The 22,229-nt window shown below is 39.0% G+C and overlaps 1 protein-coding gene across 9 annotated transcripts in view; it reads left to right on the top strand.

The window, feature by feature from the left end:
* MPDZ (multiple PDZ domain crumbs cell polarity complex component) overlaps positions 1 to 19,805 on the top strand; it is a 112,859-nt gene extending 93,054 nt beyond the window's left edge. For all 9 annotated transcript variants that reach the window (XM_087716083.1, XM_087716087.1, XM_087716080.1 and 6 more), the window contains 6 exons: positions 2,065 to 2,108; positions 4,794 to 4,916; positions 6,175 to 6,279; positions 9,969 to 10,081; positions 13,911 to 14,034; positions 15,588 to 19,805. In XM_087716083.1, the coding sequence (XP_087572209.1) occupies positions 2,065 to 2,108; positions 4,794 to 4,916; positions 6,175 to 6,279; positions 9,969 to 10,081; positions 13,911 to 14,034; positions 15,588 to 15,734 (656 nt within the window). In that variant the 3' untranslated portion in view covers positions 15,735 to 19,805. The remainder of the gene's footprint in view (positions 1 to 2,064; positions 2,109 to 4,793; positions 4,917 to 6,174; positions 6,280 to 9,968; positions 10,082 to 13,910; positions 14,035 to 15,587) is intronic.
* The last annotated feature ends 2,424 nt before the right edge of the window (positions 19,806 to 22,229 follow it).

The following is a 22,229-nucleotide window of genomic DNA, read 5'->3' as shown; positions in this document are numbered from 1 at the left end:
AATCCTTCAATTCCCTACAGTAGACCCACTAGTAGTGGCCTTGGCCTCCCCAGCTTTGATTCTGTCCAAAATTTCGGAAGGTCTTAAGGCTGAGGACCGTAAGGCCGAATTGGTCATACATAAAACACACCAGGCAGCTGCATGGGCATTGCGAGCCGCTACAATGGCCTCGTTTTTCAATAGAACTTCATTGGTCTGGCTCAGAAAGCTACAGTCCAGGCTTGCCCCTGATGATATGCGCCTCCATCAGGATGTCAACAAATTGGTGGCGGCATTAGAGTTTTCTTCTGATGCTACTCTCAACGTGGCCAAGTTCGCGTCTCGAGCGATAGCATCCAATGTGGCATCCCGCCTCCTCCTTTGGCTATGCCATTGGCAGGGGGACTTATGCTCCAAATGGTGCCTAGCATCCACCCCCTATGTGTTTGGTGCTGCGTTGGACCCTATCTTAATCAAGACTAGGGACAAACAGAAGGTGCTCCCATCAACCAACAGACACACAGACAGGAGACAAAAACCTTACAACAGACAGCAGTCCTTTCATGCTGGGGACTCTGGGTATAACACAGTTCCATATATTCCCCAGTATAACAGGCCCTATACACAGACACAGGACAGGGCCCAGGACCGTTCCGCTGCCAGGGATAGAGGCCATCAACAGAGCCAGCAACAGCCTCAGGCCTGGTGGCCATTTTGTGGCACCAACAACCGGTCATTTTGTAGATACTGGTGACTTGCACAAGGTGGGGCCTATTGGTGGATGTTTAACAGCCTTTTCTCACCAATGGGGAGAAACCACCTCAGACGCCTCCAATGCAGAGCCCTCGTCTGAGCCTTCCCCAGCCTCCAGGTCTGGCCCATGCTTCTCCCCAACCTCCTCTCTGTCTAACTCTGCTGCTAGTTCCACTGTCTGATGGCGGGCTACAACAAATTGCAACGGCAATTAGGACTGGGATTTCCATTGCTAAGCAATGCAGTCGTAAAGTGTCACTTTGTGTGAGTGCATCGCTTAGCGATGGCAATCTCTGCAATCTGTGTTGCCATAGTTAAGCAAAGATTGTGAGACATTAAGTGAGGAACTGCTTGCAACTTCCTGCCGCCTTCCAACCAAAGTCAGTGGGGAAGCTGGCAGGAAGTCACAAATCGTAGGTACCTTGCAAGCAGGCTAGTAAATAGGTACGTGACTGCCACTGGGTGCGAATGGGTGCAAGGGAGTGTGCGGGTGGCTGGGGAGACATGGTGCAAGTGCAGTTGGGCTTGGGATGGCTGCATTTGGGTGAGGGAGGTTAGAGAAGGGTTTGCGAGTGTGGGTGAGTCAAAGTATGAGCGTGGCGAGGCTCAGGGAGTGTATGTTGACTGTAGTGGAGACGCAGAATGAATGCAGTGAGGCTCAGCAAGGCATACTAGCAAAGCAAGGCATAGGTTAATTGCTGCTTGTGGAGAAGAATGCATGAATGGCGAGGGAAATACAACATCAGCACAGCAAGATTTGGGAAGGAGTGTATAGTTGAGGGGAGCACAGTTCAAGCTGAAGAAGGCTCAGTGAGGTGGTAGCAAGTAGGGGAGGCTCAGTGCAAGCACAAGGTTCCAGGCGGGCACTCAAGGGTGTGCGGGTGGGCATTGAGACAAGTGCAGAGGGACTGGAAGCTGGCACGGGGGAGACTTAACTGAGCAATTTGTGACCTTCCCTGCTTGTGGGAAGGCAGCAGGGAAGGTTACAAATCATGATCATATAACTGGGGACATGGCAACTATCATAAGTTCTAGACAGTTGCCAAGCATCCAGATTGGAATCACATGAGCGTGGAGGTTCAAATACAGTAAATGATATTTCATCCAGGCATTTTTATAATATAGCCAAAGCAATTTTTTTCCAGTATTGCAGAAAGGATATGAGCACCAACCTAAAAACATTTTTCTACGTCTGCTCTTGAAACAGTAGCTATTGTCTATGGATGACGATATTTTTTTTTCTGCTCTAAAAATAAGGCAGCCTTTTAAAATGCATGAAAATTCAGTAGTTTGAAATAAAAAATTACAGCCATAATTTCTGTGTTTTAATAGTGGCGTCTGAAATACAAGGATTGAGAACAGTTGAAATAAAAAAGGTAAGTAAGTTGCAGCATATTTAATAAAATAAGAAAGCCTTGGAGGAAAATGCAATGAACAAATTTTTCCGTAAATAACTGGGTTTTAAAAAGGAACTTTTGAATTTATACTAAACATCACGTTTTTCATCATGTGGTTTAAGATTTAAAAATATTTTTTCTAACTTTTTTTGTGATTGTTCCCTTAATTAAGAATGACATAAGCTTTATTCTTAAGTATCTTTTATCTTTTAGAATTATGATTATTGCTTTCTCTTTTTATTTAAAAAGAGACCTGTTGTTCATAATATGAATATTTAGACATCTGCAGGGAGGTTTTTTTTTCAAAACATAATTATTTAAAAAAATCTGGTACTTCCCTGGTCCACTTCATATTACAAGGCACCCAATTCAGTTTGATAGAAATTTCAGAGCCTGTTCACCACAGAACAGCGCAGGCTTGTTATTCAGGAAATGGAAGCCCACAGCTCCCTTGAGGATGCAAAATAATTTGCATGGTAGTCCATATGGGTGATGTTTGTTCATAAACTTCATATTATTTTGAAACATAACATTGTAGGTATGTGTACACATGTGTGTGTGTGTATGCACCAGCAAAGTAAGAGTAACAAATCTTAAAAACCTGCTTTAAAGAAAGATTTCTATGAAGCACACAGTGGCTCAGTGGCTAGAAAAATAGGGACAACCTTGGTGGGAAGGTAACAGTGTTCTGTGCGCCTTCAGTGTTTAGTTATGCCAGCCACATGATCACGGAGATGTCTTCGGACAGCGCTGGCTCTTCAGCTTTGAAACTGAGATGAGCATTGCGCCCGACAGTCGGGAACAAGTAGCACATATGTGTGAGGGGAACCTTTACCTTAATTTTCTAAAGAAAGCTTTTAAAATGTACAAAAGGATCAGAGGAAGTAAGCTGCGCTGCTTCCTTTCCACTATATAATTTTTCATGAAGAAGCATGATTCTTCTACTACCCAGTTACTTTGGAGAGGGCATAAGAGGTGGTCATGCCACCTGGGCCTTTAGATGTTGATGCTCAAATCCTTGAGCTCCCGGGCAAGTTTCCAGGGGCAAGTTTTGATCTTGTCTGCAGCAGCAAATTAGCTCTGATGAAAACTGTCTGCTAGAGTGACTAATGTTAAAATAACCATCAGTGGTAAGGTTCACAAATAGTTGTGTTCATTTTAATCAAACACAGTGATTGACTGATTACTTTTTCATCAAGTATGATGAGTTAGTAGCTCTGCCCATATTGTAGCTTTGGCTAGAATTTGAACTATTTTTGAATGATTACGTGCCATAGGTCAGTGTAGACCACTGACTTAACTAGGGAATAGTAGATAATCATTTTTCTTATTTTTGTATCTGGTATGTAGTACTGTTTCAATATTACAATATGGGGAAAATTTTGATACATAAATCGCTTGAATACCCATTATAATTTCTTCTAGCATTACATCCTTCTGAAATGGTTTTAGTTACAATGTTTTTTTTTAATTAGACATAGCTTTTGAAACTGCCGTTTATTTAACAGGCCATTGTTGTAGGTAAAAACATACACTAGAGGGAGCATGATTTTATAGGATTGTAGTACTTCCCTAAAATTGCTAATGAAAAGGTGTATTTCATGTGCAGTAATGACATTTAAACATTCATATTTTATGTTTCTTAATGAGATAGAAAGGATATTCGCAATAAAGTAGGAATCAAACTAAAAGCTAATGCATGTTGAAATCACTCAAGATAGGGGACAACCAAAGAAATGAATATGTATTTTGTATTAATGTTTCCTTGTAGTTCTCAAAATGTTCACAGACTCTTGCATTTACAGACATAAACATTTGAGCCAGTTATTCAAATACTTATTATAGCTTTTGCATTTTGGAGTGCAATTTAGATCAGTCAAAATCTCCCATAGTCTGCAACCAGTATGGAGTTGAGAAAAAGAATTACCTTTTTTTTTTGATCACACAGAATATATCACAAGTAAATTTTATTCAGGCTCTCCTGGTAAATACATGGAAAACAAAGTAATTAAGTTAAAATAGAAATAAAGCAGCAAAACAATAAGCACATATAGTATTTCTCGTTGCTCTCTGGAGGAGCTTTTGATTCTTATGAAGGCAGTCAAAGAGTTAATCTGATGTCTAAGGGGAAGCTATTTCTGAAGAAAATGTAATAAATTCAAAACACTGTGATCCTCAAAAGTAACTCCATACCAAGTGATTTCCATTTCAGGTGAATAGTGATGAGTCTTGAGTTATAATATAGCAAGCAGTTAGGCCTCCTACCTGCTGCAGATAGGAATGCAGCTGACACACGAAAGAAAGCTGGATAGCAGCCCTCCTGGCAACTGCCTCCATGTTTCCTTCTATGTTACTCCCTTTTGGTTTGTGAGGTAAATTGGCCATGGGTTTTGAAAAGGTGCTTAAAAATAAGGTCAGAGTGTCTGCTTACCCTTTCATGCCCTGTAAGAGTTATAATGACTATAAAGTCTCACGTTGTGATTCTTGAGGTTGCTGTATTAACACCTAAAATTTAATTTTGTGTTCTACATTAAGCCAAAGCCAGCTAATCTGTCATGATTAGAAAACTGCCTCTACCAACAGAACAAAGTAAACTTTTATTTATTTATATTTCCTATTCCTAAACCACCCTTCTCTCCCTGTTGTTTGTGTTTGTTCTAACAGGGTCCTTCAGATTCTTTGGGAGTTAGTATTGCTGGAGGAGTAGGAAGCCCACTTGGTGATGTTCCCATTTTTATAGCCATGATGCATCCAAATGGAGTTGCAGCACAAACCCAGAAATTGAGGGTAAGAGGAAAACAGAAAATGTTATGATACCATTCTTGCTTCAAATAACCTGATCCAATGATGTTTTTATTTGCATGTTAATCAGCTAAGGCAATGGTAAGTAACTTGTGGGTGGCTGCTTGTGGCCTCTAGCCACTGTGTAATAGCTTCCAAATCACCTCAAATCATATTATTAAAGTTCAGCAAAAGAACTTTCAATTTTAAGTGACACAATGGTATGATTGTGTGCTTGTTTGGTTTGATGGTTAAAGATGCAAAATGGAAGTTGTAAAAGGGCCATTGTTGTGAGATGGGCAGTCATATAAATTATTTGAATAAATTAATAAAAGCTTTATGAATCCCAGAATGAATATCTATACTTTAATCTCCCATCTTCCTCCAAAAGCTGACAGAGCAATGCCTTGTGTGCCCTAACAAATGGCTCCGTGTGCCACCTGTGGCACGCATGCCATAAGTTTGCCATCATGGTTCTTAGTGGTAACTGCAGAAATGGGAGCAACTTTTCAATTTATCCAATGAAAATGTTTTTGTTTCTGTATTGCCAGTGATTATCTTGTTTACAGGGAGTCCTTGACTTAAAACTGGTTGCTTAGCCACTGTTTGGCATTATGACAGAACCCCCAAAATTAACAGCGACTCAGTCACCCACAGTCATGTGTCCACATTTCGGGTGCTCAGCCACTGGCCTGCAGTAACATGACTACTATTTATAACATTTTCCCCAGAAACTGATCTTTACTTCTAGTTTCTGGCAAAAAATGACCCATAATAACCAGTAGATTTATGACCACCACATTCACTTAGCAACCATGGCAGAAAAGGTCATTAAATCAGAATGCCCTATTTAACATGGTGATTTACAATTGTAATTGGAGGGTCATTTATGGTCTTAGCTGTAGAACTATCTGTACCAATCAAACTAAGCCACTAAGTTGTACAGTTTTATGTCACAAGGCCCAAATCCAACCAAATATGAGTTATTTATAACAACTAAAGCAACTGCAATTTATTATATTCAAGACCCACTTTTTAATTTTGGAAACATGGAAGATATTTCCAGTTATTAACATTGAGCAAGGGCTTGGTGGTATATATCTGGACACAATAATAATTTTTGCTTGTTTAAGAAACACCCTTATGCTTGCAATTTAATGGGAAAGAAAGTGTTAAGTAATGACTTGGAAATAATTTGCTATGAAACATTATTCCTCTTTTCCTCTCACCCCCACCTCCAATATATCTCACTTTCATCATCCAGGTTGGAGATAGGATTGTGAGCATTTGTGGAACATCCACTGAAGGCATGACTCATTCCCAGGCTGTCAGTTTGTTGAAGAATGCTTTGGGCACCATTGAATTACAGGTAGGAATGTTGCCTGTAACTTAACCGTGACCCGTCAAAAGCGCGGAGGACAAAATCGCGCTCGACGAAAGCGCGCATGTGACGTCATCACAGCGCGACGAAAAAAAAATTGAAATAAAATTAAAATTAAAGCAAGCCAATTCACATAAAGGTAAGGGTTAGGTTTAGGGTTAGGTTAGGGTTAGGTTAAGGGTTAGGGTTAGGTTTAGAGCGTTAGCGTTAGGTTTAGCGTTAGGTTAAGGGTTAGCGTTAGGTTTAGCGTTACGTTAACGGTTAGGTTTAGGGTTACATTTAGGGTTAGGTTAAGGGTTAGGTTTAGGGTTAGGTTTAGGGTTAGGTTTGGGGGGATTAGGGTAAGGTTTTAGCTTTATTTTTACATTTTTCGATCACAGCGCGATGTTTTCGTCGCGCTGTGATGACGTCAAATGCGCACTTTCGTCGAGCGCGATTTTGTCCTCCGCAATTTTGTGGTGGAACCCAACTTAACATGTACAGGGGATAGAATTCATCTTCCAATTACCCTGTTTCCCTGAAAATAAGACCTCCCTGGATAATAAGCCCAATTGGACTTTTGAGCTCATGCACTATAAATAAACCCTCCCCCCAAAATAAGCCCTCTCCAAAATATTGCAATGCAGCAGCAGCAGCAGCTATGAGGTGACCACACTCACTGCCTCCTGTACTTCAAAAACAATAAGACCTCCCTGAAAATAAGGCCAAGTGATTATTTCGGGGGTCAAAAGAAAATATTTTCGGGGAAACACAGTATTCATATTATGATTTATATATTGTGATGGCTATCTGGAACTATATGCCAGACCCATAAGATAGGTCAGATCTGGAAATCAACTGTACAGGGGGCCTGAAACTATTTTTTATTGAAATTGGTTTGTAATAACAGAATCTTACAAATAGGCTACTTCTCCGCCCCTTATACTACAGGGAATCAGGGAGACATCTATCTGGACTACTTTCTTTAAAAATACTTTATTAAATGTTTGAAAAACATAAAATATCAAAACAAAACCATTAAGGAAAAGTATAGGAGAAGAGACAAAGAGTTACAAATATGTATATCAAAAATTCAATAATATCTAATATTTCTATAATCATAAACACTCTTAATCATCAAATCAAAAACTTAATATATCATTTTTATATTTTATATAGTCTGTATTGGAAAAAAAAGTTGGACAAAGTCTTTTCTTTAAGGTAGTCAATTTTGACATTTCAAACAATTCCATTAACTTCAGCATCCATTCTCTCCATCTCTGTGCAAAGAGAAGTCTGGCTACAGTTATATATAGAACAATTCCCAGCTCTTTATTCATGAGATCTAAAAGAAATAAACATCTGGTTTTAGTTGTATATTTGTTTTAAGAATTCTCTCAATTAAAGTACATTTAAGGTGATATAAAGTGCCTTCAAACTTACATCATTTCCAATAATGTTTGACATGATGATACATCTTTGATCATTTATTGGATGTTAAATATCAATGCTACATTATATTATAGAAATTACTTTTCAAATTAGAGTTCAAAGTAAATTGTAATGTTTTCCCACTGATGTAGCATTGTTTTATATCCCAAAGAAGAAAACTTTAATGACAAAGTCTTCTTGTATCTTCTTTTTACACATCTTGGCAAAACATGCTCCTCCTTAGAACACAAATTCAGTTCGAATTCAATTCTCTCATTTTTGTGAAACCAAAATTATTCTTACTCAACTTCATTATTTTTAATATCTCAGCACAAGCAAATCATTGACATGCAAAACCATCCTTTTCCAATATTTGTTTTGTTTTTAGTTAAGTTTCCCTCAGAAAAAGTAACTACATCTGCATAAATCAACTAGGTTTGTGTGGTTTATCATTTCTCTTCTATGAAAAGCTTCTTGAGATGATAACCATATCCCATTGTTATGGACTCAAAAGTGCGTCTTGTATCCAGGCAATAGTTCACATGTATTTTCATCAAGGTCATTTTTACTCTCTACATCTACGTATATTTGTAGTACCTTTTAAAAGCTGCACAATAATCTGTAATCAGTATGTCTTTTAAGGTACATTTGGAACATAAGTTGAAGCACAAGGTATTTTGCAGCTGATCACATCATCACACAGGTAAATTTGCTTTAAATAGGCAAGCATCTGTCCAACCCACTGCTGTGAAAACGACTGTTAGCTCATTCCTCTGTGTGATCAGCTGCAATTAAAAATGTCCTAAACATCTTTATTTGGAAACCAGGCATATGGCTAATGTTATCATACCAGCAGCCTGTCTTGGGCATTTATATCATAAATCTTAACATTCTGGATATCGTTGCTATATTTAGGTGTTTAAAAATGATTATAAGCAGGAATGTGTTTCTTTAGGGAGTTGGTTCTATTTGCAACTAGACATAATAATAGTGTTTGTCTATATGCCATGTGTATTTATGGAGGTCTAGGGATATACATGTAGTCTTTCACTTATGAAAGATTCACAAAAAGCTACTTATGACCTGGTTTCAAATTTATGGCAACTGCAGTGTCCTCCACGATTGTTCACCCTTATGACTGACACAGATATGCTACAGTGGTGCTTGCACGTGCGCGCGCACATAAACACATGCACACACACTTCCCATCAGCTCCTTGCAGGCCTTTGGCCTGCCCCCAACCCAGTCATTCAGCCACCCAAGCTTGTGGGCCAGGCCTTCTTCCCATCCTGGCCTACAAGTTCTAAGAACTCCCCATATACCGCTACTTGGCTTTAGGCTTCTTAGGCTGAGTGGCTGGGGTTGGGAACAGGCTGAGGCCTGCAGAAATCCTGAGGGGCAGGGAGTGGATCAGGGGTGCCTGAGAGGATTGGAAAGGCCTTGAGAATCCCAGTACAGGCAGACCTGAACCTGTGCTCCCCCACACTTGGGGCACCCATTTAACGGGCCACACATTCTTTTAATGGCCTCATCAGGGAAGGGAAGGCAGGAGGGGTCATTAAGCAGGGCCCATCTCACTTAATAACCATCGTCATTTGTAATCATAATGAGTAGGTTCCTTTATGGTCATAGATCAACAGCTATCTTTATAATTGAGAAATGAGCTTGTTATGGAACCCAGTTTTCTCCATTCAGATCAAATATGCAGCTTTCTCTGAATTTCTCTTCAAGTTCAAAAGAAATGATTCTGTAACTAAACAGGCTGAGCAGAGCACTAGTTGAATGATCATTGTAATATGCACAAAGCAATTAGTACCTAGACCTATGCTTCAACCAAAAAGTGAGATAAGAGAGAAAAAGAAAAAGGGAAGAGAAACTGAACAGATGTCAAAATCAAACAAGCTTGCAATACATAACAATAAAGCACATGGCTTAGTTTAAACTTGAGGACAGGATGAATAGGAAGTGGAAATGAGTGAGTGTGTTCAGTATGTATATTATTTGAGAAATGAAGACAAGCCAAACACACATAGGAGCAGAAGAAAACCAAACAAACATTCAGTTGCTTTTGTAGGTATAGTTATGCCTCTTAACATAGAGCAGTTTGGAGTTCTTCATGAAGTTTGATGATATATATTGAATATAGCTCTATGCGTTTAAAACATAGAATATAAAAATTCAGTGCAAATTTTGTTTTGTGGCGCTGTATCCATCTTCTGTATAATGATCTGTATACTCATTTGTTTATGTTTAACACTAACTTGCAGGTTGTAGCTGGTGGAGATGTCAGTGTCATAACTAGCCAACAGCAGGATCCACCAACATCTAGTCTAACATTTTCTGGTCTAACGTCAAGCAGCATCTTTCAGGATGATTTGGGGTGAGTTTATCAACTTTATAGTGGTTAATATGGATTTTTCTAACTTGACTATCAAATCCACAGTAAGAAAATTTACTTGAATTCAGTATCCGTTCGACTTGAAATTGGCAACAGTCTATTGCAAGCTTGAATGTCAAGATTTTTATGATTAGGGAAGTTAATACAATACAATACAATGGCACAGTTGGAAGGGATCTTGGAGGTCTTCTAGTCCAACCCCCTGCCTAAGCAGGAAATCCTATACCATTTCAGACAAATGGCTATCCAACATCTTCTTAAAGACATTTAACGGGCCACACAACTGGGGCATTCACAACTTCTGGAGGCAAGTTGTTCCACTAATTAATTGTTCTAACTATCAGGAAATTTCTCCTCAGTTCTAAGTTGCTTCTCTCCTTGATTAGTTTCCACCCATTGCTTCTTGTTTTACCCTCAGGTGCCTTGGAGAATAGTTTGACTCCCTCTTCTTTGTGGCAACCCCTGAGATATTGGAACACTGCTATCATGTCTCCCCTAGTCCTTCTTTTCATTAAACTAGACATACCCAGTTCCTGCAACTGTTCTTCATATGTTTTAGTCTCAAGTCCCCTAATCATCTTTGTTGCTCTTCTCTAGACTCTTTCTAGAGTCTCCATATCTTTTCTACATCGTGGTGACCAAAACTGAATACAGTATTCCAAGTGTGGCCTTACCAAGGCATTATAAAGTGGTATTAACACTTCACGTGATCTTGATTCTATCCCTCTGTTTATGTAGCCTAGAACTGTGTTGGCTTTTTTGGCAGCTGCTGCACATTGCTGACTCATATTTAAATGGTTGTCCACTAGGACTCCAAGATCCCACTCACAGTTACTACTATTGAGTAAGGTACCACCTATATTGTAGCTGTACATTTCGTTTTTGCTGCCTAAATGTAGAACCTTACTCTTTTCACCATTGAATTTCATTTTATTAGATAGGGCCCAATGTTCAAGTTTGCCAAGATCCTTCTGTATCTTAAGTCTACCTTCTGGAGTGGTGGCTATTCCTGCCAGCTTGGTGTCATCTGCAAATTTGATGAGTTCCCCATTTATTCCCTCATCCAAATCATCGATGAAGATGTTGAAGAGTACTGGGCCTAAAACAGAGCCTTGGGGTACTCCACTGCATACTTCCCTCCGTGCAGATGCAGTTCCACTGAGGACTACACGTTGAGTGTGGTTGGTCAGCCAGTTACGAATCCATCTGGTGGTGATTCTGTCCAACCCACATTCTTCTACTTTATCTAGTAGTAGGTTATGGTCTACCTTATCAAATGCCTTACTGAAGTCCAAGTAAACTATATCGACGGCATTCCTCTGGTCCACTAATTTTGTCACTTTGTCAAAGAATGCAATAAGATTAGTCTGGCATGATCTGTTTTTTTGGACAAACCCATGTTGGCTTTTGGCTATTACTTTGTTTACTACTAGGTGTTCGCTAATTCGTTGCTTGATTATCTTTTCCAGAATCTTTCCTGGTATTGAGGTCAGGCTGATAGGTCTATAGTTTCCTGGATCTATTTTTTTTCCTTTTTTGAAGATGGGAACCACATCAGCTCTTTTCCAATCCTCTGGCAGTTCCCTGGTGCTCCAGGATCTCTGAAAGATATAGTTCAGAGGTTCTGAGATTTTGTCTGCCAGTTCCTTCAGAACCCTGGGGTGTAATCCATCCGGTCCTGGTGATTTGAACTGGTCTAGGGTAGACAGGTGCTCACTTACCATTTTCTTCCCTATTTCAATTTGTGTTCCTAATCTGATTTTTTGGTGCTGTTTTTGATAGGTTGGACTGTTTTATCCCTTTGTGTAAAGACAGATGCAAAAAATGAGTTAAATAGTTCTGCTTTCTTCCTGTTGCTTGTCACCTTCTTGCCACTTTCTCCCAGCAATGGACCAATTGTTTCCTTAACCTTTTTCTTGTTTTTAACATGTTGGAAGAAGCTTTTTTTGTTATTTTTTACTTTTGTGGCAATCCTTTCTTCATTGTGAGCCTTAGCTTTCCTTACTTCATCTTTACAGGGTCGGGCTATTTGCTGATATTCTGCCTTAGTTATGTCCCCCCCCTTTCCACTTTTTATACTTAACTTTTTTGTCTTTCAATTTGTCAGAGAGTTCTTTATGCAGCCAAGCTGGTTTCTTTTGGGAGCTGTTATTTTTCTTCTTCATTGGTATTGTGCTAGACTGAGCTTTTGTAATCTCATTTTTCAAAATTTCCCAAGCTTCTTGAGTTGTTTTCCCCTTGAGGATTCTCATCTATGGAATTCTTCCCAAGCTCTCTCTAAGTTTATTGAAATTAGCTCTCTTAAAATCTAAGACTCTAGTTTGACTTTGTTCTATTACTTGTGTTTGCATAATGTTGAATTCCAATATTGCATGGTCACTTGCCCCCAGGGTTCCTGTGGCTTCAACACCTTCTATCATTTCCTCTCTGTTAGTGAGAATTAAGTCGAATATAGTCGATCCCCTTGTTCCCTTCTCTCCTTTTTGGGGAACAAAGTTGTCTGCTAGGTTTGTTAGGAACCTTTTGGATATTCCACTTGGTGCAGAGTTTGTTTCCCAGTTGATGTTGGTGTAGTTAAAATCCCCCATTACTATTGTGGTGTGTTTCCTACATACCTTAGCTGACTAGCAAAAAGTTCATCTACTTCCTCTGCTTGGTTGGGTGGCCTGTACAGGGCGGGGCATAACCTTTTCCTAGGGGGTCACAGCAACACTTGTAATAACAACACAAATAATTCATACACCATTCGAAAGCCCATCAAAAACTGAGTTTATTGACACGATTTAATAGTCAGTATGACCACCATTAGCCCTTCGAACAGCATTCAAACGAGGTGGATAAGAACACAACAAATCTTCAAACAGTTCCGTTCGATTTTCCAGATTTTCCAGAGGGCGGGGCATAACCTTTTCCTAGGGGGTCACAGCAAGATCGACAGCAGTTTACAACTTCCGCGACACCTCATTTTAAAGCCCATAAAAAACTGAATTGAATGAGCTATTAAATGTTAAATTTGTTTCGGTTGAAACTTTGAGAATGAATTTGGAAACTGTGTTGAAAAATCTGGAAAATCGAACGGAACTGTTTGAAGATTTGTTGTGTTCTTATCCACCTCGTTTGAATGCTGTTCGAAGGGCTAATGGTGGTCATACTGACTATTAAATCGTGTCAATAAACTCAGTTTTTGATGGGCTTTCGAATGGTGTATGAATTATTTGTGTTGTTATTACAAGTGTTGCTGTGACCCCCTAGGAAAAGGTTATGCCCCGCCCTGTAGTATAGACATATGGCAATGTCATTTCCCCCCCCCCAACCTTTAATATTGACCCAAATGCATTCAAGATAGTTCTCATCATTGTTGTTTTCTATTTCTGTAGAGATGTAGTAATTTCTTATATATAGTGCAACTCCACCTTCTCTTTTATTTGGTCTATTTCTTTTAAATAATTTAAATCCTTCTAGCTCTATGTTCCATTTGTGGGTTTCATCCCACCAAGTTGTTTGATGCTCCTTTGTTTTGGTGAACATAACAAAAATATGCCATTGAAAGGGTTTAATACAGAATACTGGTAATAAATAATAGTGGAGGAGGAAGAGGAGGATGAGAATTGTCAGCCCAAATCAGTTCATTGCAAGATGAAGACGTCTTCAATAAAGGTTATTGACTGGCGCACATATATAGTTCTAGAAATATATAATACAATGTTTAGTTTGTTTTGTACATATGTATGTTAGACAATCGAGACTGTTTAATGATCAATTGCTAAAGTGAGCAGAACTATGAGACAACTTTTGTGTATGTGTGTTATAGGCCCCCCCAATACAAAACCATCACACTGGATCGAGGACCTGATGGCTTGGGCTTTAGCATTGTAGGTGGATATGGAAGTCCTCATGGAGATCTGCCCATTTATGTTAAGACTGTGTTTGCAAAGGTAAGAACTTGATACCAAATTCATTTGCTAACTAGTTATTGTGTTTTAAATCCAGACATATATATACTTCGACATGGTCCTTTCTGTCTTCCCTAAATTATTGATTATGTGCTGCCATCAAGTCTGTGTTGAGCCTTAGCATACATATATGTAGATAATCTAAAACGATTGGTAGATGAGCAGAAAGCAAACCATTGCCTTCAAGTGGGATTGGTGTGACCAAAGGCAAAGTACTATACAACCCAAACCATCTAGAATAGCATGACCTGACAAAACTGCACACAACAAAAGCGTGCCGATAAAACCGCGTCGCTAAAACTGCGACGTCATCAATGCACCAACAACAGCGCGGCAACAACAGCGCGGCAACAGAAGGGCGATTTACAACTGCACGTCGACAGAAGGGGGATTTAAGTTAAGGTAAGGGTTAGGTTTAGGGTTACGTTTAGGGTTAGGTTTAGGGTTACGGTTAGGGTTAGGGTTAGCGTTATGTTTAGGGTTAGGGTTAGCGTTACGTTTAGGGTTAGGTTTAGTTTTACAGCACGCTTCTGTCGCCGCGCTGTTGTTGGCGCGATTCAGCGCTCATTCATCGGAGCACTTTAGAACTCGCGGTTTTGTCACCGCAGTTTAGTCAGGTGCGCTTTTGTCGGTTGCCCTTTTGTCGGTGAACCCTAGAATAGAGGTTTTCCCCCCTTTTCATCTCATAGCATGCATTTCACAGACAGGACTTTCAGGTAGCAACATCCCAGGTGCTGGGGCTGGGAAGGAGAAATAGAGATGGCTCACCTGTTGTGATGTCATGGGAGATGGGGTTCTGGCTGAGAGGTACACCTGTAGACTCTTTGCTGGGTACCAGTGTGTGCCACATTGTTTCAAAACTGCTGATCTATAAAGTATGAGATGTCTCACCTCTAGCTCTTACCTTGCTTTAGTGTCTTGTTAACTTTGTCCCACATATCTTGCACTACATATGTGATGTGCTGACCTGAATGACTGATGGGAACAAAAAGAAAAAAGACAGAAATTTTGATAATGCCTCCTATTTCACTCTCTGTAGCTTAGTACAGGGCACTGTTATCTCTGTAAATCTCATGCATCTAATATTTGTATGTTGCAGGGCCTCCTTTCATTTTTCTGCATCTTGGAATCACACACAAACACAACGTAGATTTTTTATTATTCAGAATTTGTCCACAAATAAAAAGATTTACATTAAAGTAACCATAGGAAATGTCCTACAGTTCTCTCTGCTACAACACTTTGTTTAATGCAAGAGGACTCTAATAAAGAAATATTTGAGGTGAACAAGTTATAAGAATGGAATACTGGCTACTTTAAACCTTAATTCCTGATTTTTGTCTTAATGAAAAAGCATGTTACAAAAGAACCCCATTGTAACAAAAATCCCCATGGTATATGAATTATATTGGTTGGGGCCAGTCCAATGGTAAAGCCAAAACCAAAGAATAGACATTATGGTGTAGCCAATGGCTTCAGTTGGACACCCTCCATGTAACTCTGTAAAATAAAATCTGTTTCTTTAAACATTGCAGGGTGCAGCAGCAGAAGACGGGCGCCTTAAAAGAGGAGATCAAATCATTGCAGTCAATGGGCAGAGCTTGGAAGGGGTCACCCACGAGGAAGCTGTCGCTCTTCTAAAAAGAACAAAAGGAACTGTGACTTTGACTGTTCTCTCATAAGTCCTGTCTCCAAAGATGAGATGGGTGTTTGTTTATTAGCTTGCCAGGCTGTTTTTAATCAAGGGGAAAAATAACGAATGGTCTTATTTTTATACCGTTGAATTACAGAGATTGGCTTCTGTAGGATAAGAAAGTGACAAAATTTGAAATCCATAATAATCAAATGTGTGGTGTGATAAACTGGTGGTGCATGTTGTGTGATTGTTGAGGGATTTGTAATGGGGAATTCTGGAACTCTGTAATCTCTGGAAGACACAAAATTTTGGCTATTGGTTAGCCAGGGTTAACTTAAAGCTCTCAAGCGTATATATTCATTTGATTCAATTTTATTAATATCCTTGTGCCCAACATGAGATCTGGGACAAACTGTTTTCTGGAATAATAGTGCTTAAGAAGAAAACTTTTTTAAAAAAAGAAAGAAAGAAAAGGAAGGAAGGAAAGAAAGAAAGTTAGTTTCCTGATCCTTCATAGAACTATTAAACTGAATTGACCTTCATGTTTTTTTTTCCTAAATAGGGACATTTCGTTAGGAGACAGGACATATGTGGTGGTAATGCCTACCTGTTGCAGAGTCCCACGGAATAGAATATTGTTTCTCTTCTTTCTTTATGGGGTCATCAGCAATGATAAGCAAACCTTTTACAGTCAAGACTACAAATTGCCTTTCATCAACATCTCATTTTCATAAATGACCCTAAGAATTATTGATGGAAAGATTGATCCCAAATCCTGGCTTCTAAAAACACATTTTAATATTTCCAGTGCTTTTGTTGCAACAAAAAGAAAGTGAGAGCTTGACCCACTGATTTTAAACCACCTAATTAAAAATATTATGATATTTAACTTAGAATATTTGGTAGCTTTTCATAACAGCTTAGTAAAAAATGGTTTCAAGCTGTTCTCATAACAGCAAACAAAGATACATATCTGACATCCTTCTTCCCAGACTTTGAAGGCTGTATAACTGCAGAAGACAAACACTGTTTTCCATACAGGTAGTCCTCTACTTACTACTACAATTGAGCCCAAAATTTCTGTTGCTAAGTGAGACATTTGTTAAGTGAGTTTTGCCATATTTTATGACTTTTCTTGCCTCAGTTGCTGAGTGAATCACTGCAGTTGATAAGTTAGTAACTTGGTTGTTAAGTGAACCTGGTTTCTCCATTAGCTTTGCTTGTCAAAAGGTTACAAAAGATTATCACATCACCTTGGAACACAGCAATGGTCATAAGTATGAAGCAGTTCCCAGGCATCTGAATTTTGATCACATGATCATGGGAATGCTGGAAATGTAATGGGAGAAAACGGTCCTAAGTCACTTTTTTCAGTGCCGTTGTAACTTTGAACGGTCACTAAGTGAATTGTTGTAAGTTGAGGACTACCTGTATTTTCCTACAGTTCTCTAGAGTTGGGTAATTCTTTGAGCTGACTTATTAGGAGCTTGTTTTCTGTCTTGTCCCAAAGTCTCTTGAGTTTTACTGTACAAATATAAGCCAGAGTTTTTGGGGTCACAGACCACCCAGTGAATTTCTTGTGATTGACTTCTATCGCCCATAGAATCACAATGCTAAGTGAATTACAGTAAACATGATTTTTGTGTCTTAAAGCAAATAAGCAATAAAAGAGGTGTTAATGCCCTATGGTTGGCTTAACCTCCTCCATTTCACACACACACACACACACACACACACACACACACACACACACACACACACACACACACAACATGCATGCACATACAGAGACACACACAGGTTTTAAGATGCCAAAGCGAGATCCAGCCTTCTATTATTATTTTCGACGATACCTTTGTCCAATGTTTGCAAGTCTTTGGAAGCTTAGAAAACCAATGCACACGTGCACATAAACATACACACAAACAAACAGCAAGTTAAAGCAAGAAAATCTCTCTCTCTCTCTCTCTCTCTCTCTCTCTCTCTCTCTCTCTCTCTCTCTCTCTCTCTCTCTCTCTCTCTCTCTCTCTCTCTCTCTCTCTCACACACACACACACACACACACACACACACACACACACACACACTTCAACATTTACCTTGTTCACTTCTCTCTTTTCTAGTGAGAACCACTGATTTCAAATTAACGACATTGGGTTAAGGTAGAGACGCATATTAAGTCCTCCGGTCTATCCTTGCCTTATATTCTTACATGTAGTCCTTGCTTAGCGACTAACTGCCTTGTATAGCAATGAGTTGCAGTTATGACAATGATGAAAAAGTAATTTTATGACCAGTCCTTGCATTTATAATGTTTTCAGGTCTGTAAAGCAAACGAAGGCTGAATTACGATCATAAGCACAGTTTCTGTTTCACTTAGCAACCATTTCACTTAATGAACATTGTGGGTCTCTGTTGTGATTACTAAACCAGGTGTCCTATGTTCTTCTGTTATGACAGTTTGTAAATTGTGCAATAGTTCAGCAGGATTTGAAAAATGTAGTTGAAAATATAATTACTGCCACTAGTTAGGAATAGAAAAAAATGAGAAAGTCAACAAGGGGAAATTAATTTTAATTTAGTTTAGGGTTTTTTGTTTGTTTGTTTGTTTGTTTTTTGAGAATTTGTTTGGCTATGTTCTGTCTGTGCCTGCTGCTTTTATGTGCTAATTACTGACCTTCTGGAAAATACTGTTCCTTATAACTATATTTTTTTCTTTATTTATATGGGAATAAATACCTCATTAAAAGACCTACTAACATTAATGGGGACAATGTATTAGAATGTCCCTTTTTCCAAATTAGCATGTTGGGGTGTAAACGTATTTATATTAACTTTTTTATTTTGTTTGTGTTAACATTGTAAGTCTATATCCCTGAGATCTGCATATTAAAAATACCCAAAGAATACCACTGGGATGTTAAAGGAAAATGAAGAAAAATATAAATTTACAAGAGGATGGTAGAATTATAGAACGTAAGGATTGAATGGGCCTTCGAGATCACTCAGTCCAACCACCTGTTCGGTTCAGGAGTTCCTACTATTATACTTAATGCAATAGCTCATTCAAGCATACCAAATGAATACTGAAAAAGCAGCCAATTCTAAGCATAGTTTATTTTTTTAAAAACTCTTAAATGAAACTCTAGTTACAGTCCTGAGTTCAAGTCCCTGAAAAAAAATTGCATTACGGCTTATATATATATGGAGTATTTTTGTATTGTTGTTCTCTGGTTCTTGGAAAGGTGTGTAATTCAGAGTGTGATGGAAAATCACCTGAAAGAATGATGGAGCAGGTATTTTTTCCCCTCAAGCCAAAAAAATGAAAGCATTCAAATAAGGCTGTCAGGGTTCGAAGTAATAGAACCCATAGGAAGCAAAACTCCAAGGCAGATGGATTCCTCAAAGAATAGCTTTATTGGATTTATCATATTGGCACACATCTGGTGAAAACTTGACTCTGAAGGTTCCCATGGTTTTCACCTAATTAAAAGTAAAAGTTTTCCCTCAACTCCAAATAATCAGTCACATGGGCCAATCAAGACACTGTCTGGTTGCCTGATGACCTCACTCCTCCTTCCTCGGGCCATATGTGAGAACGTCCTTGGTTCCCAAGAGAAAGTATTTTATTGTGGCTACAAAACCCCAGCTATCTCTACCACCCCGCCGCCCCCAGCCAATCCTTCAGCTACAGTGTGGCAGCATTGAAGCTCCAAGATGGCTTCGGTCAGGTCAGTTTCACAGTTAAAAGAGGCTACAAGTAAAACAGGTTAGTATTTTGCAGAGTAATTAATTTTTTTCTTCCATTGCCTTATAATTTCTCCCTCCTTCCCTTTCAAGAGGCCCAGTCTTCCGAAAACCATATAAGCCAGGGGTCTTATTGGCAACTTTAAGCCTTGTGGATTTCTGGGAGAATTCTGGGAATTGAAGTCCACAAGTTTTAAAGTTGCCAAGGTTGGAGACCCCTGATATAAGCTATTAACTATTTCATAATTGCTGCTGATTGAATGATAGAGTCAATTTCAACCTAAGCAAAACTGATTTAGAAAAACTGTGAGAGAAGATACCAGTACAGGTAGCCCTCTACTTACAACCACAACAATTGTTTCCAGACTTTCCCTTCTAGCTTTCCGCATTGACTTTTGCCCTCTGGGAAGGTCACACAAATGACAATCACCTGACCCTGGAATGTTGCAACTATGTTGCACACACATGCCGGTTGCCGAGCACCCAAATTTTGATCATGTGACCATGGGGGTGCAGTCATGGTCATCTGTGATGACCAGTCGTACCTCACTTTTTTCAGTAACTTTGGACAGTCACTAAATGGATGTTTGTAAGTGGAGGTCTGTAACATTTTCAGAATAAGCGTTTTTCAGATGGATTTTAGAAAGCAAAAATTCAGGAGGTGTTTAGTGGCACCTTTTCACACTCAGCATATTTATAAAAAGGCACAAGCATTTGATGATGCAGCCACTGATGAGGGGACCAATAATTCACAAAATTGTACGCCTTTTCATGAAGTGTATTAGTCTGAAAAGGGGCTATCAAGACTCTTTGATTTTGGGCTACCAAAGACTAACACAGCTATTCTCATACAGTATCTTAGAATGGTAGTAATTCAGTGCAGTTTTTGGTTCAACAGAAATTCTTGATCTCATTAGTTGACATTCGGACATATAGAGAAAAAGCTTCCATCAGTTACTATTTACTGGCAATCTGTATTGGATTCTAGTCATGTATGCATTAACAGTGTTGTAGAACAGAGTGTCCAACCTTGGCAAAATTAAGACGTATGGATTTCAATGCTTAGAATTTCCCAGCCAGCCATGCTGGCTAGGGAATTTTGAGAGTGAAGAAGTCCTAAAGTTGCCAGGATCGGATACCCCTGGGTGTAGACCATGTGATACCTATGTGCAACCACTTAAAACCTCCTCTATATTTGTAACAGATGTAGTGTACAGATATTTTATTATTTTTTAAAAGTTTTTCTCTGCAGTATTAGCTTGATAAATGTGAAGTTATTTGTGGTAAACAAATAAAAGGTTAAACGTATCCATGTTTTGTTTTTTTAGGTCTAGACTTTCCATCTGTCAATCATGTATGATTGCATTTCATTGTGTGATCTATATTCCAACTTTTCACCACAACCAGCTTGTGAGGTATCGCCAAAAACGAGCATTCATGGCTGAAGTGGAGTAGAGTACAGATCTGATCCAGATTAACTATAACATCACACTGGCTTTGTGAACAAATTCTACTTCCTAAGTCCAAATCATTTGATCTCATTTACCCAGAGGTCCTCTGAGATATGTGGATATCATAGATAACTTGACAAAGCCGGTGCAATGAATTACTTCCTGGCATCTCAGGCTTTTTAATCTTCAAAATCTATGCACAATACAAGAGAAAGCTAGAACAAATGTAATTTCAGGCTTTAAATACTGTATTATTCGGCGTATAAGACACACCAGAGTATAAGATGTACCAAGATTTTGAAGAGGTAAATTTAAAAAAAAGTTCTTGCACTCTGCAGACCTCCCAAAAATGCCCCCTTTTTTTTGCAAAAACGGGCCTGTTTTTTGTTTTTTTTAAAAAAGGGGCATAAATAGCCTTTAGGAGCTTGAAGAATGCTCCTGGAGGGTGGGGCAAAAACAAGCAAAAATGACCCATTTTTCGCTCATTTCTGCCCTCCCCAGCCACCTGGAGCACTCTATAAGCCTCCTAAAGGCTCTGCACGGCCATTTGGGTGAAAGGGGCAGGGTTTCAGGAGGGAAATAATGCTGTATTCAGTGTATAAGACGCACCCAGATTTTCAGCCTCTTTTTTGAGGAAAAAAGGTATGTCTTATACTCCGAAAAATACAGTACCTAAAGATTGCGGACGCCTTGGTGCTCACTAAACTTGACGGTTTTCTTGCAGATGTTTCATTACCAAACTAGATAACATCATCAGTGCTAGGATGAAGTGGGCTTTGCTCTTATTTTTATACTAGCTCAAAACTCGGCAATGCCCAGATATTTATTTATCTCAATACTGTATTAGACAGGAAAAGGATGAATTATATGCATAGTGTCAAATCAAAGTAATTTTATTTACAGGTGTTTAGAATAATCAAAGCCTTGCTGAAAATGTCTGGATCAAATGTAATTTCTAATGTTGGATTTTCCCCCTTACCAGAGGGAGCCCCTTGTAGAGTACTGTGAAGCTATTGCCATGGCAACTACACTGGAGTAGAATCCATTTGAAGGCACAACAGACTGTATTGTAACAGAACACCCCACCACCACGAAGGGGAGTTAGTGGTGTCTTACCCCCACAGTATTTGTTTCCAGAGAGTAAGTCATCTGTGTACCAAGTTTGGTTGAAATTGTCCGAGGCGTTCCAGAGTTATGTTGGAACACACACTCTCACACCCATTTTTATATATATAGAAAGGTACTAGTGGCTTGTTCTCATAATGTTTGTGGTTTCTTGATTTGGATATTGTTTACTTCTTGATTGTTGGGATAGTTAGTGTTAATCTAGATGCCCAAGAAAA

The sequence above is a fragment of the Thamnophis sirtalis genome, unplaced genomic scaffold, assembly GCF_051295495.1.
Source record: "Thamnophis sirtalis isolate CommonGarterSnake01/CBP01778 unplaced genomic scaffold, rThaSir2_p1.2 scaffold_5, whole genome shotgun sequence".
NCBI classification, from domain to species: domain Eukaryota; kingdom Metazoa; phylum Chordata; class Lepidosauria; order Squamata; family Natricidae; genus Thamnophis; species Thamnophis sirtalis.
Note: the sequence above shows the minus strand (reverse complement) of the source record. Positions and strands in the feature narration are given on the sequence as shown.